Source organism: Rhinopithecus roxellana, chromosome 16, assembly GCF_007565055.1.
Source record: "Rhinopithecus roxellana isolate Shanxi Qingling chromosome 16, ASM756505v1, whole genome shotgun sequence".
NCBI classification, from domain to species: Eukaryota; Metazoa; Chordata; class Mammalia; order Primates; family Cercopithecidae; genus Rhinopithecus; species Rhinopithecus roxellana.
The window spans coordinates 21,491,262-21,504,927 of NC_044564.1; the positions used below are offsets into that span (position 1 = coordinate 21,491,262).

Sequence of the window (13,666 nt, forward strand, 5' to 3'; positions counted from 1 at the left end):
TATTCTCTCATATTTCCAAATCAATTTATTCTTTCTATAAACTCACTAATAGGACAAGCTTTATCCCAATAGTCATGTATCTAAAAAACCTAACCCAAGTAATCAAACAGGACTTCTCAAGAAAATGTTACCCCAAATCAAAAGCTTGTCATCATATTCAAAGTCTATTAGTTGACGTGATGTAATAGCATCATTTTGGAATTTTAGCAGAACAAAAGTTTAAATTTAAAATATACCTTTCTATTTCAAGATATTGCTTTTCTTTTCTTTTCCTTTTTTTTTTTTTTTTTTTTTTTAAGACAGAGTCTTACTCTGTCGCCTAGGGTGGAGTGCAGTGGTGTGATCTTGGCTTACTGCAACCTCCATCTCCTGGGTTCAAGCGATTCTCCTGCCTCAGCCTCCTGAGTAGCTGGGACTATATAGGCATCCGCCACCACGCCTGGCTAATTTTTGTATTTTTAATAGAGATGGGGTTTCATCATGTTGGCCAGGTTGGTGTCGAACTCCTGACCTCAAGTGATACACCCATCTTGGCCTCCCAAAGCACTGGGATCACAGGCGTAAGCCAACGCACCCAGCCAAGATATTGCTTTCTACTAGCTACTCTAGAAATCAGACATACTTTTCTAAATTTTTATTTCATTTTATAAAGAGTAGTCAGGGAAAGAAGAATGTATACTTTCCCTTTCCTTTGGGATTGTTTAAAATATGAACACCAATAGAATTGTAATTAGTATATATCCAAGGGGTAGGAGTGGGTCTGGAATATCTGGGGCCTAAAAGAATCAAATAAAGAAACCTAAAAGTTAGGCACACTGTTTTATAATGAACTGAACCAAAGCGGAGGCTGTGAGACAACAAAGATGATGCTGTATTACAAAAAAGCCAAAAACTGTTCCCTTTCTTCCCTTTAAGGTGTTTTTCTGAGGTGGATCCTCACACCTGGGACCTGAACTCTAGGCCTACTTCAACTGTGGTTTTGGACAAAGTCTTCCATTTGTATACTGTTCTGGCAAATATTCACAGTATTAACTTCCCTTTCAGGAATAGTAGGGGGAATTTTCTCCAAGCTAATGGCTTTAGAATTATTTTTAAATAGTGCTTCCTCTATGAAGTTTTTAAAGCTTTTATTTTTTCTTAGTGAAAAAACAGAATTCCCTGTATTCCAGTGGACATTGCTACTAATTTTCCTCACATGTTAAAAATGGCATTCAAAGTACCATGTATATCATATATACATAATATTTTTATGTGTTAAAAAACTATGTCATGTACCCAACAGACTCTCAATCCATTGGGTAATTCCTTAATTAGGCAGATTTTTGAAACATGTATTATGTACACAACAGACCGGAACGCCTCCTTCGGAGCATTTTCTAGTCTATCGGGTGATTACATCATTAAGCCACACATGCTACGTAGAAAAAATCCTTATGAAAATTCATGAAAAAATGTACAGCCCATCATTAGCATGCAGCAGACATGTATGCTTTTGATATTTTCTCTGCTAAAAAAAAACAAAAAAACAAAAAAACAAAAAAAAAAAACAAAACAACTACATGAAGTAATTAGTCCAGGTCATGAAAACATGGGAAAGGTACCAGACACTGGTGAAAATAAAAATAGTAAAAAAAAATGCATCTCTCATGGTTTACCTGAGAGTAATTTGCCTTACTGGAAAAAAGATTCTTAAAGAGTGTTCATTTGAACTGCAGAATAAAGTGTGTTGTTTTAGTTATTTGATATTTCCTGTATCTCTGTAACTTCCTCCCTACTTCTCTTTCGGATACACTGAAATTTTATAAACCAATGGGTTGAAAGGTTGCGGATGATCAATCATTCAAGGCCTTGAACTACTTTATGTTTGTATACTTATGTCTTCATTTTATGTAGTCAAGAGTGTAAGGAATTACATAATTATATCTTTTTCAGTAAATCGAAACTACATTAAAGTAATGTAAACAGATATAAATTGTTGGTATAACTTCCAATAGTGAAAGGGTTATATCTTCACAACATTAACCACTATGCAAAATCTAAAATATAATATATTTGAAGACTAAAAAGAAGCATGAGTTTTATAAAAATGAGCTATTAAGCCTTTTAATTTATAACCTTTCTTTTTGTAAATGGGACACTCCCCCTGTCAAAACAACCCCATCAACAAAAAGAAAACCTCAGTAAGCAGAGAACAATGAACATATGCAACACAGTAAAGATCAGAGTAATTCACTTCCTGAATGCTCCAAATCTTCGTGGCTTAAAAAGCATCCCAATTTTCTCTAAAGGTAGTAGCATTTATTCATTGGGCCATAGCTAATTTTACATGGAATGCAAAAATGTTAGTTTAAGTTTAATATACCACCCTATTTAAATATTTCCAATGTAGCTCTCAAAGTGCAGAGCTATCCCTCCGTCTATTTTAATTTTAAAGTAAGTTAGCAAAGGCTTCCTTCTTAATCCCCAGAGACTACCTACATAGTGACACAAACGCACAAATTTATGACAGCAACATAAATGCTCTTCTGAAGTAATGTGCAACATTAAGTGAAAATCGTTTCCTGGAAAGATATTATAGGTATCTATATTTTATTTGCCATCTTAAACATATCTGAGTCTTTATGGCCTTATTTTAAAAATGTATTTCCTTTTTATATTTCCTGGTGCAAATGGACTGCATAAATAAGCAATGTGCTATGAGGCTTCAGACCAGCCGATAAAACCTTTCAATTTTCATGCCAGCTTCTTCTTTTGTAATTCAAATCCGCCTGGAAACTGGCAGCTCTGAAAACTGAAACAAGCACTGCCACAAATACCTTGTAATGCTATCGACCTTGTCTGCCCATGCAGTGAGAAAGGGGGATGCGTATGTGTCTGCAGCCATCCAGATAACACAACTCATTTTTTTGGGGGGGGTGGGGGGGTAGGATGGGGTGGGGATAACAGAAGCCAGCCCCAGACTGTGCACCAAAAGCAGTCATTACCAGGCGAGCTGGAGAATAAGTCTCTTCAAAATACACAGTGCATTTAAAAACCATATATGAGGCTGAGCCACTGCTGTCATTACCAATTTTAATTTAGCTCCTTCAGTTTGCCAGCCAGATAAACTCTTTAGTGCTGTTTTTTAATCTATTTGCCACATTTTATATTTAAGATTATAGTAATATGGACAGAAGAAGGAATCACTTTTAGGGGAAATAAAGAAATAGATCCGCTTATCGGCACCCATCAGAAAGTTCATTAATCAGCCAGGCTTTGTGCCCTCTAAATTGAAAGGTTAAATAATCCTCTCAGGAATATTTCTTGGCCCCTCCGCCAATTGTCCGGAGAGGAGCTGCCATTCATAGCATGCGGGATCAGTGACAGGGTATCTTACCACTGTTTGGACCCCAAACAATGATGGACAAATGGCTTGGTTTACAAAGAAACCGTTTAGTACGTGGATGGAGAAGGACCACAAGCTTTGATGCAGGATGGAGGGATGAAGACATGGAGACAGGATGTAGGGTGAAGGGACAGAAAAGAACACATAAATGTGTAAATCCATGGACATTTTATCTGAATGTTTATTGGATTAGACTATAAAGCATAGGAATCACACTAATATACGTCTTCCAACCATACGAAATGCTTAACATATTCAAATCTGCTTCTATATTTTGCATGTGATTGTACATGAACCTCAACAAAAGATTATAGAATAGAACCATAGCTCTATTATGTTTATTAGCTAATACACGGGGGATCCAAATAAACCCCAAGATTTTCATTTTTACCATAACTCCACATGACTTACAATATATGGCCCTCCCACCACCTGCCATCCCAACTCTGCTTATTCCACTGTAATACTCTTAACCATCGGTCACAAAGGCAGGGAATTCCATAGCTGCAAGGACCTGTTAGAAGGGGGAAGTAATATTCTTTTGCTTTTACAATATGTTCCATCTTAGCCTCTGGTTGTCTTAAAACAAGGAACAAACATGAAATAGGAATGCTCTTTGAAAGAATACAAATTGCATGTACTGATAAAGTGCTTAAGTTTGAGTTGCCTTTTTCACTGGACCTATCTGAGAATACAGTTGGAAGTCTGCAGAATTGACCCAGCTCTTATATCACTACATTTTGCTAGGAAATCAGGATGGCTTTTGGCATTAATCATGTGAAGGCATAAAGTAGTTTTACCTGAAGTGCAAAAAATTGATAGGCTATTTTGTTTCATTTCTTATCTGATTAACACAAGCCCTCTACCCCTAGCAGAAAGTATTCTAATTGGGGTATGTTTATGTGTGGGTGAATTTTTCAATTTCATATTATTCTCATCATTTGTATAGAGAGCAAATATTTACATAATTTATTTGCTTATGATAGAGAACTATATTCAGATGGCACTGAAGTTATCACTTAAGAATCACACATTTATTAATACATATTTTCAAAGTGATATTGCATTTTTATGACACATATTTTATATAGTCATTTTCATTAGGAAAGGAAGTAGCCTAAATGGAAAAGAATAAGACAAGTATAAATAATTAGAAAATGAAAACTGAGGTAAACAATTTTGTCAACAAAAGATTCACTTCAATAAATATAAGAAGGAAACATTCTTAGGAGACAGAGTAAAGAGGTCCTTAGGAATCTCCTAAGGTTGGGCAGAAGGCATTATAATAATCTGAGTTTGGGACGTCAGTCCAGAGGCCACCTCTACAGGTCTAAGATGCCTTTGGGTTTGCCATAGTACAGCTTGCATAGTATTTAACATGCTCTATCTGTCAGGTATTGTACTTTACATTTATCATCTCATCATATACTTACAAAAATCCTACAAGGCATTATCCCCATTTTTCAGATGAAGAAACTGAGGACTTTAGAAGTTAAATATTTAACTATGTTTGCACATTTAGTATATGAGGAAAGACTCAGACTCTGAACCACAGTCCAGTCCCAAAGCGGGCATTCTTTTCTCTACTATGATTAAAATAAAATGCTACATAGTAATTTCTTCAGAAATTTGCCTGCTCTTCTGGCCCAATTGTATAGCACAGTTTTCTAAGGACTTTGGTAAAAACAGGGAGGAAATGTACAACTGTAAACAAAGGAAATGTGAGAGATCCAAGAAAACAAAATTGATACTGTATAAATAAAGTTAAGACACAACCCAAAACTTAGTTCTCCTAACTGAGTAAGAATGTGAGGTAATCCACAAATCAATGTAAAGGAACATATTTATGTAAAATGGACGCATTACAAAATTGTAAAGATGATCTTATAATTTATCCAATTGATTCAGTTCTACATGATTATTGAAAAATGAATGAAAATTATCTAGTAGCTTTACTACCAGTTGATAACACACATGTGCATTCCTTTTACAAAGCTAATACAAATTTCTAAACACTCACTTTAAATAATTCTTGTTTTGAAATGTGAGCTATCTATGTACTGGTGTACCAATTAAGGTGAAATTCTAATTTAATCCCAAAGATATTAAACTTTTTTTTGTTAAATGCTTTCTAAAGAGGTAACATATTTCTTCATTTGTTTTCAGTATTTCTTAAACACCAGAGTTGTTGGTCTTGGAGGACCATTGCACCAACCTCAAAATAGCTGGAAGAAAATACTTATAAATGTACCAAAAAAACCCCACATAACTCCCTTGAATTTCTGATATAGAGGGATCAAATGACTAATAAATTTTAAGTCTAAAATCTGACTGATTTTTAACAATAATTCATTAACTTTTAGTCACTGAAAAGACTGTGCTTTTGAAACCTTAAACTTAAGTTTATCACCACAGCTTACATCATAACATAAAATATAACACTATTTCAGAGAGACTGTTCGTGTTAACAAGTCAAGGAATCTTTTTAGGAGTCTTTTCCTGCAGATTATTCAAATGATTGATCCAAACCCTTAAAGGTTATGGTTGATCATGATTGTAACTAATTGATTCCTAAATACTTAAGACCTTTAGGAATTACGGTAATCTACCATGTTACTCACATGCATGACTACCAAAATGAATGTCTAATACAAATATCATTGGTCTAGTATATTTTATCTACATTTACTGTTGCACTGAAATGTCCAGAAAAGACTATGGCAAGTATGATCACTTGGAATATAATTAATAAATGGCATGAAACACCTGTTCAAAGCACATATGCGAAATAATCACTTGAATATGCTAAAGTTATCTACATAATACTTCTACACTCTTTATGTGTACATAACATGACAAAGAATTGGCATCACTCAACACTTAAGATTTTAAAACTATAATTTATTATATAGTTACTGTACAATGATAAACTATTAATTTTGGAAAATCTAAAACTATTTGTTTATATTTATATTCATTTTTGTTGTAATAGGGTCACTCTTTCAAAGTGCAGAGTTACAAGTAAAAAGAAACGTATCTTTGCCCCTGAGCAAGGATGACACGCAAATTCATAAAGTGTTCCATTAATTTTTTTAAAGAAAGAAATAATCTTTGAGATTATATGAATACTTTGGGTTTTAAAAAGGATTTTTGAAGTGTGTTATATATGTTAAAATAAGAAGCACTTAGAAATGAAATTTAATTACCACAGTATTTAATAATCAAGAATAAACTGCCCCTATAATGACTAACTATAATTCCTTTTTAAGTAATGCCGAACACACATGGTGAAGAGAGGAAAGGGTAATTAAAAAAAAAAGTCCAAACGTGATGCTCCATTTGTCATCCTCAGGATAAACATTTGTTAACAGATAAGAAAACTGATGACCACAACAAGTACTTCTTTACATTTTTAAAACAGAAGTACAACTTTAAGTCCATATGAGAAATATTTAAGTCCTAAACATGCTGGTCTTCGCCCCTAGCCACTAGGGGCAGGATTAAAAAGCACAGGGACTTTTTCCGTCAAATAAAGAAAGGAAGTCACTATTTATAGTAGAACTTCAGATTCAATTATTTGATTATTGAACATCTAATATCTAAAAATATGAGCCAAATTCATGATGACTACTGAGTAGGTCATTAAAGATATTTAGAAGACGGCAAAAGCACGGCTGCTTCTATGCCAAAACATTTGTGATAAATCTTTCTTAAATTGTGTGAAGGCTGCATACTTCTCATTGCTTCATTATCTGAAACACTTAAATCTATATTAGGATTACCATCATAAAGTACTTGATATTATCTAAATATATTAATGCAAGGAAAAAACTACGCAAAATATGCCATATTGATTTCCCATTTAAACCAAATTAGTATTTGCATTAAAATACTGAAAATCAAGTAACTTCAAACTTCAGAATTGAAGGAGTGAACACTTCAGTATTTCTTTGTAAAGAAGAACATACTAAGGTTCTCCCAAGTGCTCCAATAAATATAAATTACACCCAAATCTAAATCATCTTATTCTATCTCCATTCAAAAATAAATATGCATACATACAATTTCTAAATATCTGTGGAAATGTTATGTGAGGAAAAATAACATATGCATTTATAATTCACAAAGTTCATTTTTCCCCCTTTCCTTTACAGTAGCTTTAGAAAATTGCTTTTTGATGATTTAGCAAATTGTATTTATTTTTAAAAGAATCTCATTTATTGAGATTGATAATTCCAAGTTTCATTTGCTTTGAAATTGCATTTTCCAATGATAAGTTCTGGCAAAATGTAGTTCCACATGCCAGTGAAATAAAGATTAAAAAAAAAAATCAGTTGACTTACTGTGTAAATGTAGTAATTTATCGTTCCTACTAAACTTAAAATATGAGAAGATTGAAGTAAAAATTATTAGGATAATTTTAACAGCAAATTATTTAAGAACAAGACAAGTATTTAAATAACATAAAACTATTCATATAAATTTTGCATTTGAAATATCTTTAAAAATTTTAGTCATTCTCCAAATGTATATTCTATCTCTGTTATCAGAGATGGACTATTACAAGTCATCGATGCTTATTCAAAAAAAAAAAAAAATCTTGTTATTCAGACACCAAGAAACTCAAAAGATAAACCAGTCTGATTTATTTTGTAGTACTATAATGGAAAGATGGCCCTGAAGCACTACAAAAGAGTCATGTGCCTTCTGAATGATCAGAGCACTATCACGTTCACCTCAGTAGTATTTAGTACTAAGGGCATTTTAAATGAAAACTAAACCTCTGACAATTTGACAGAGATGTAATGTCTCAATAGCAACACCTGGTCAATCAAAACATTAAAACAGCAATACCAGATACAGAGGAAAAAAAACTATAATTTACACAAGAGTATTTCTGGTTCTTGAGGAAGTGGGCAAAGTGAGTTGAACTACCAAAACAAAAGCTTCCAAAATGAACTTATAATGTATTAGCTTATGAAAAGCTATGTGTTAGGCCTCAAAAATGGTACCAGTAAAAATGGTGCTTAGATAACTCCAAAATCTAATTTTGGGGTTATTTAGCATTTTATAAGACAACAATATGTAACTAGTTCTATTATCTTAAACACACCAAAGCGCACACAGAGAAAAACAGACCTATCACTTGATATCTACTGTGTGGATGGAGTTATTATGGCTTTTGCAGATCTGCTTATGTAGCCAAGGACCTCTCAGAAAGATATTTAGGAATCCGAACATATATCCAATTAACCAGGAAAAGAAAAGATTCTGGCTGACTTTTTGAATCTCTTCATTTCACACTTTAAGTTATTTTAAAAGAAAAGCATTCCATATTAGCATTAGGCAATTAGAAAATTATCTATCCTATCTTACATCACAATCTCAGGATAAAGGCTTTTGCATAGATATAGTCTCAGAACCAAAACCACCCTCTTATTCCTTCCTTCTGGACTGGAAAACATAGTTCTAGAGTTAAATCCAAATCTGCTGACATTTAGGGGTACCCACTATGTAGTATGGCATAGAATGCTTTAGAGAATAACATTCTCAGTATAAAACTCCAAACTGTGAAAACACAAAAAATACATTTCTAAATGGGTATTTCCCGGTAAGGACAGAAAACTAAGTGGCAAAATGAAATGTAATATTGTTACTTATGGTTTATAAGATATACTCTGACAAACTGTGGCCGTAAGCCCTTACTAGGCCAGAAAGGAAGGCAAGCACACTCACTTCTCTACTCTTCTCCATTTCCCAGATAAAAAATATTCTATTTTTTGAAGTGCAAATTCTAGACATTCAAAATATTATATATAAAAAAACAAGGCTTAATTCTTCTAAAGCAGTTACATTTGCTTCCTGCTTAAATCTTCAGTTGAAATAAAAGGCAGTAGGGTTGAAATACATTTTAACAATGCACACAAAGAAATCAAATGCAAAATTAAACATAAAAGATGCATTGTGCTTTTCAGTTCTTAACACATACAGCCCTCAAATAGCAAACTCCTGGTTACTTTTTAAAGTAAGTAGATTAAAAACAAGATTAACCAAATGTCCAACTCATGTCAAATCATAGCCTCTACTAGTTAAAAATTCTGTTGGTTGTAAAACTCTGTTGGTGGCCATATTGGCCCAGGATTTTTAATATAAATGAGAGTAGAAATGACAGGGGGTGGGGGAAGGGACATTCTTTCTTGAATAGTTAAAGAGGGAAAATTTTTATCTAGAATTAGTTATTTGAAAGATGAGAAAGAACATTAAAAGTCAGCCTCTACAAAAATCTGAAAATGTAGCAGAAATGAAAATACAAGAAGTTATATTATTAAACATTTAAAAACATTCTAAACATTTTTGAAGGAGGTAAAAATATTAACTATTTGAGGAAATTATGTAATTGTTAAATAAAAAGTTTTTTTTTCTTTTTTTATGGTCTCCAAATTGATAAAGACATTAAATTATATAATTTTAGGATCATTAAAACATAAAAAGATGGTGTCATCAGATGGTTGTTAGAATATGGATGTTTGTGTGTATGTAGTCTTTTTAGTTTTATTAGCATGCACCCTTTAGAATGACGATCTTTAGCTTTTATTAATGTAGTCGAGTCTAGCTGATTAAAAAGGTATTATATTCATATATAGGTTGTTGAAGATATTTCATTTTATTTTCCTTGAAATTGTTGAAAATAGTGAACACTTCTATAACTTTCTTCTTAGTTCTGAAAGTGTTTTAAGGATGTTTTTATTTGGAATATTTCAGAAGTCCACTAGTAACAATCAACTACAACACATTCCTTATGTGTTTGAGAAACAATATTCTGTTTAACCTACAGACTTTTTTGATTTTTAAAGAAAATGATTCCTGGGTGAACATTAATTTACTGTTAACATTTAAGTTGCTCTATAAATGACCTTCTAGTTGGGAGGGAGATAAAAGCAACTGTAAAGCTCCCAAATATAAACATTTCCAAACTGGATACTAATCACCTTTCCCATCATTTGGGATAAGAAATATGACAATTTTGGTTAGAAAAAGTAATTAATCAATGCTTAAGTGCAGAAAGCTCCAGAGTTTTAAGCAGCCTGGTTTAAATGAATAAGTAGTAACAATTCTAACCAAGGCTTCATTACTTGGTCATTGCGCTGACTGACTCAACATTCATGTGTGAGGGCTACTAGGAGTCAATAGATGGCAGTCCATCGCCTAGTAAAAGAGCTGAAGATGACTAAAATCACCATGCATCTTGTTTTTATTCAAGGTTGAATATTCCTTCATTGCATACACTTGGATATTGTCCATACACTGATAATTTAAATACTTAACCATTTTATTTTAGAGACAATGATATATGCACAACTTCATAAACACGTTAGTTTTATATTTATACTTGCATAGTAAACTCATTATTAATTTCAACTTGATAATTTATAAACTGTGATGGCAACTTCAATATTATTTTTTAAAAATTAACCAGGATTCCAGATTGGAACAAAGTTTTCAAACTGAATTTGTTATACCTATAAATAGAATATATTGTAATTCCTTAAAAAGTGAATTTATTTTGTTTTCATTTATTTTTTTCCTAATGATTCTTTTTAAAATTTATGTTTCTGAACAGCTAAAATATTAAGCAAACCATCAAATATTTGTTATATTGAAACAAATTTTTACCCTTTAACTACAGGTATATAAAAGAACACAGGGGCAAATAATCAAAAGAGCAGCTTTAAAATCATACTTCCTACATTTCAAGATTGGAATTGTTTAAATTAAGGGAAAAGCTGGAATAAATGCAATGTCAAATCTATAAGGATGTTACTTTATACAGTTACAAAGAGTAGCTCTGTGATCTCGAAAAGTGTAACACATATAATTAGATTCTAATTAAGTTTAGGCTGTAAGGATTTCACTATGTTAGGATAAAAAACTGCTATATAAGCACAAACTTAATGTATTCAGATGAATTACATCTGTAACATATATGTGTAACATACATGGGTATGTATATATTTTTGGGTATAACATGTTTTTAACAAATCCTAATTTGAGATTTGAGGAGTAGTTGAGGAGTTACAGCTTTCTACTGAAAATCTTTAAATAAATTAAATGGTAATCACAAAGTGTGAAAACAAACCACCTTATATAATTTATGGCCTCTTGGGCCTGTGACAGACAGACAGGTAGTTTGAGTCTACTTGTTGGTTTACTTTTATTTCTCTAAGGAGAATGATAAGAAGAAAGTCATGTTTTGAAAGAACTTTGCCCTTTGTATTTTTACAAGCTGTCTTTGTGTAAACAAAACTTTGAAATATGCTAAACCTTAAGAAACAATGTTTAACAACTTTTAATTAACATATATTGTTATATAACTGTAATAACTAAAAGAATAATGGTCTGTTGCTTTGCATAACATATTTAATACAGTAAAAGAAGTGAGTAGTAAGGCCATGGTGAATTATTGAAATGATTTAAGCTGAACAACATTAAAAGTAAACTAAATTCATAATACTGAGCACTAGTCAATTAGATTCTCTAGCAAACTATATTTTCTGCTTCTACTTAGCCTAAAATCATAATAAAAGGAAACCAGGAATTGAATAATTTGAATGGTATTAAGCAGATATTTATACATTTTGAATAAGTCAAGAAGGGCTTAAGGATATGACAGTTGAATTATTCTATATGAAATATATACTAAGCTTTTTCTAGGTTCATTGAAAAAGATGAGTAACTGTTTCAGTAAAGGCAATTGAAGGTACTGTGGACTGAATGCTTATGGACTGTGGATAATACAACATTTAAAGACACTGGATTATTATTCTTTAAGGCTCCCAGTATACTTTTTCCCTTTAGTTTAATGAATATAGTCTGGAAGACTAAGAGATACCATGATGTAATCATTAAATGATGCGAGTAATAAAAAAATCAAATTCTTTTAAGAACAGGAAGATAGGGTAGGGGGCAGTGGAAAAGAGAAAAAGTATATTATTGCTTTCTCAGTACAAAAACTCTTCAGATGTTTATTATCTTCCAGCAGAAGATGCTTGTCTATATTTTATGGTCAGCAGTTCAGAGAAGGATAAATAGGCTAGGTCTTGGGGAAAATAAAAAAGGTGTTTCTACTCACCGTTAGGTGATACTGCCTCCAGATTTCTGTGCAAGCCTGGAAAATAAAAATATTGATCAGCTGGGAGCATGAAACAAGGTACTTTACAGCCTGTTGGTTTTGGCATAACCCAGCATCCACCGGTGTCGGTCACAGGAAAATAAGAAGCTTAACAGAAAGGGTCTGCATTTCAGCTTCAAAAACCTGGCTAGACAGTTTAATTGAATTTTACACTGGTTTAACACACTCCCTGCCATTGTCAGAAAGCCAGTAACAAAGTTTTCTCCCTCTTTTTCTTTTCAGGTTAGAAGTTTTGGGCACTAAGATGTGATAAAGAGCCATAACTCAGTTAAACTGATAAATGAACAGCAGTGGTCAAAATAACAAAACTCACCAAGTACACCTTTTAAAACAACATTTTGAAGTTTGGTAGTAAGATGGAAAACAATTTAATAGTAACTGCTTTAAGAAGACTTCACTGTTATTATATATTTGTGACAGTTGTTAGCATCTTTTACCGAATCACTTGGTGCTAACTTTTAATACTCTATAAGAAAGAGAATTAAAAACAACAAGAACAAAAACGACAGCAAGAAACTAAAATCCAAAATGTCGAATCTTTCCATATCCACATCTGTAGTGAAAACAACTTAAAAAAAACCCCAAAACCTCAATAATCCTGTAAAAGATATACTTACTGAAATCAGAATAGGTAACAACAAAAGAGCCAACCAAACAAGCAAATATAAACAATAGCAGCAACAACAAAAACAGTGATAAGAATGTATTTTCTTACGAATACATATATAAATCTTCTTATACCTAAATTATGACCTTGTTAAGGACACTTTTTCTAACCAAGCTGCTTATGTATAGTTGATCAGTTTACCATCTTCTCAGGAGCAAAGAGTATGTTGTTTCTAACTATATAAATGATTTGAATAAATTAAAACACCAAGCAAAGGAAATCGTGATTCTAAAAGTGAATGGAAATTTATAGCTTTTGTTTATAGATGGATGCCTAGAGTAAGACTTTCTGAAATCTTTGTAATTTTTGACATCTACTATGAAACAACTCCTTACTTGATTTGTCATTCCTCTTTCATCTATTTTTCAAAGTATTGATAAGACTAACAAAGGTAATTCATACAATCTGAAAATATCATGGGTAT

The 13,666-nt window shown here is 32.4% G+C and overlaps 1 protein-coding gene across 4 annotated transcripts in view; it reads right to left on the reverse strand.

The window, feature by feature from the left end:
- The window catches only part of ZCCHC7 (zinc finger CCHC-type containing 7), a 237,625-nt gene that overhangs the window by 18,539 nt on the left and 205,420 nt on the right, over nucleotides 1-13,666 (reverse strand). For all 4 annotated transcript variants that reach the window (XM_010369973.2, XM_010369975.2, XM_010369977.2 and 1 more), the window contains exon 6: nucleotides 12,516-12,551. In XM_010369973.2, the coding sequence (XP_010368275.1) occupies nucleotides 12,516-12,551 (36 nt within the window). The remainder of the gene's footprint in view (nucleotides 1-12,515; nucleotides 12,552-13,666) is intronic.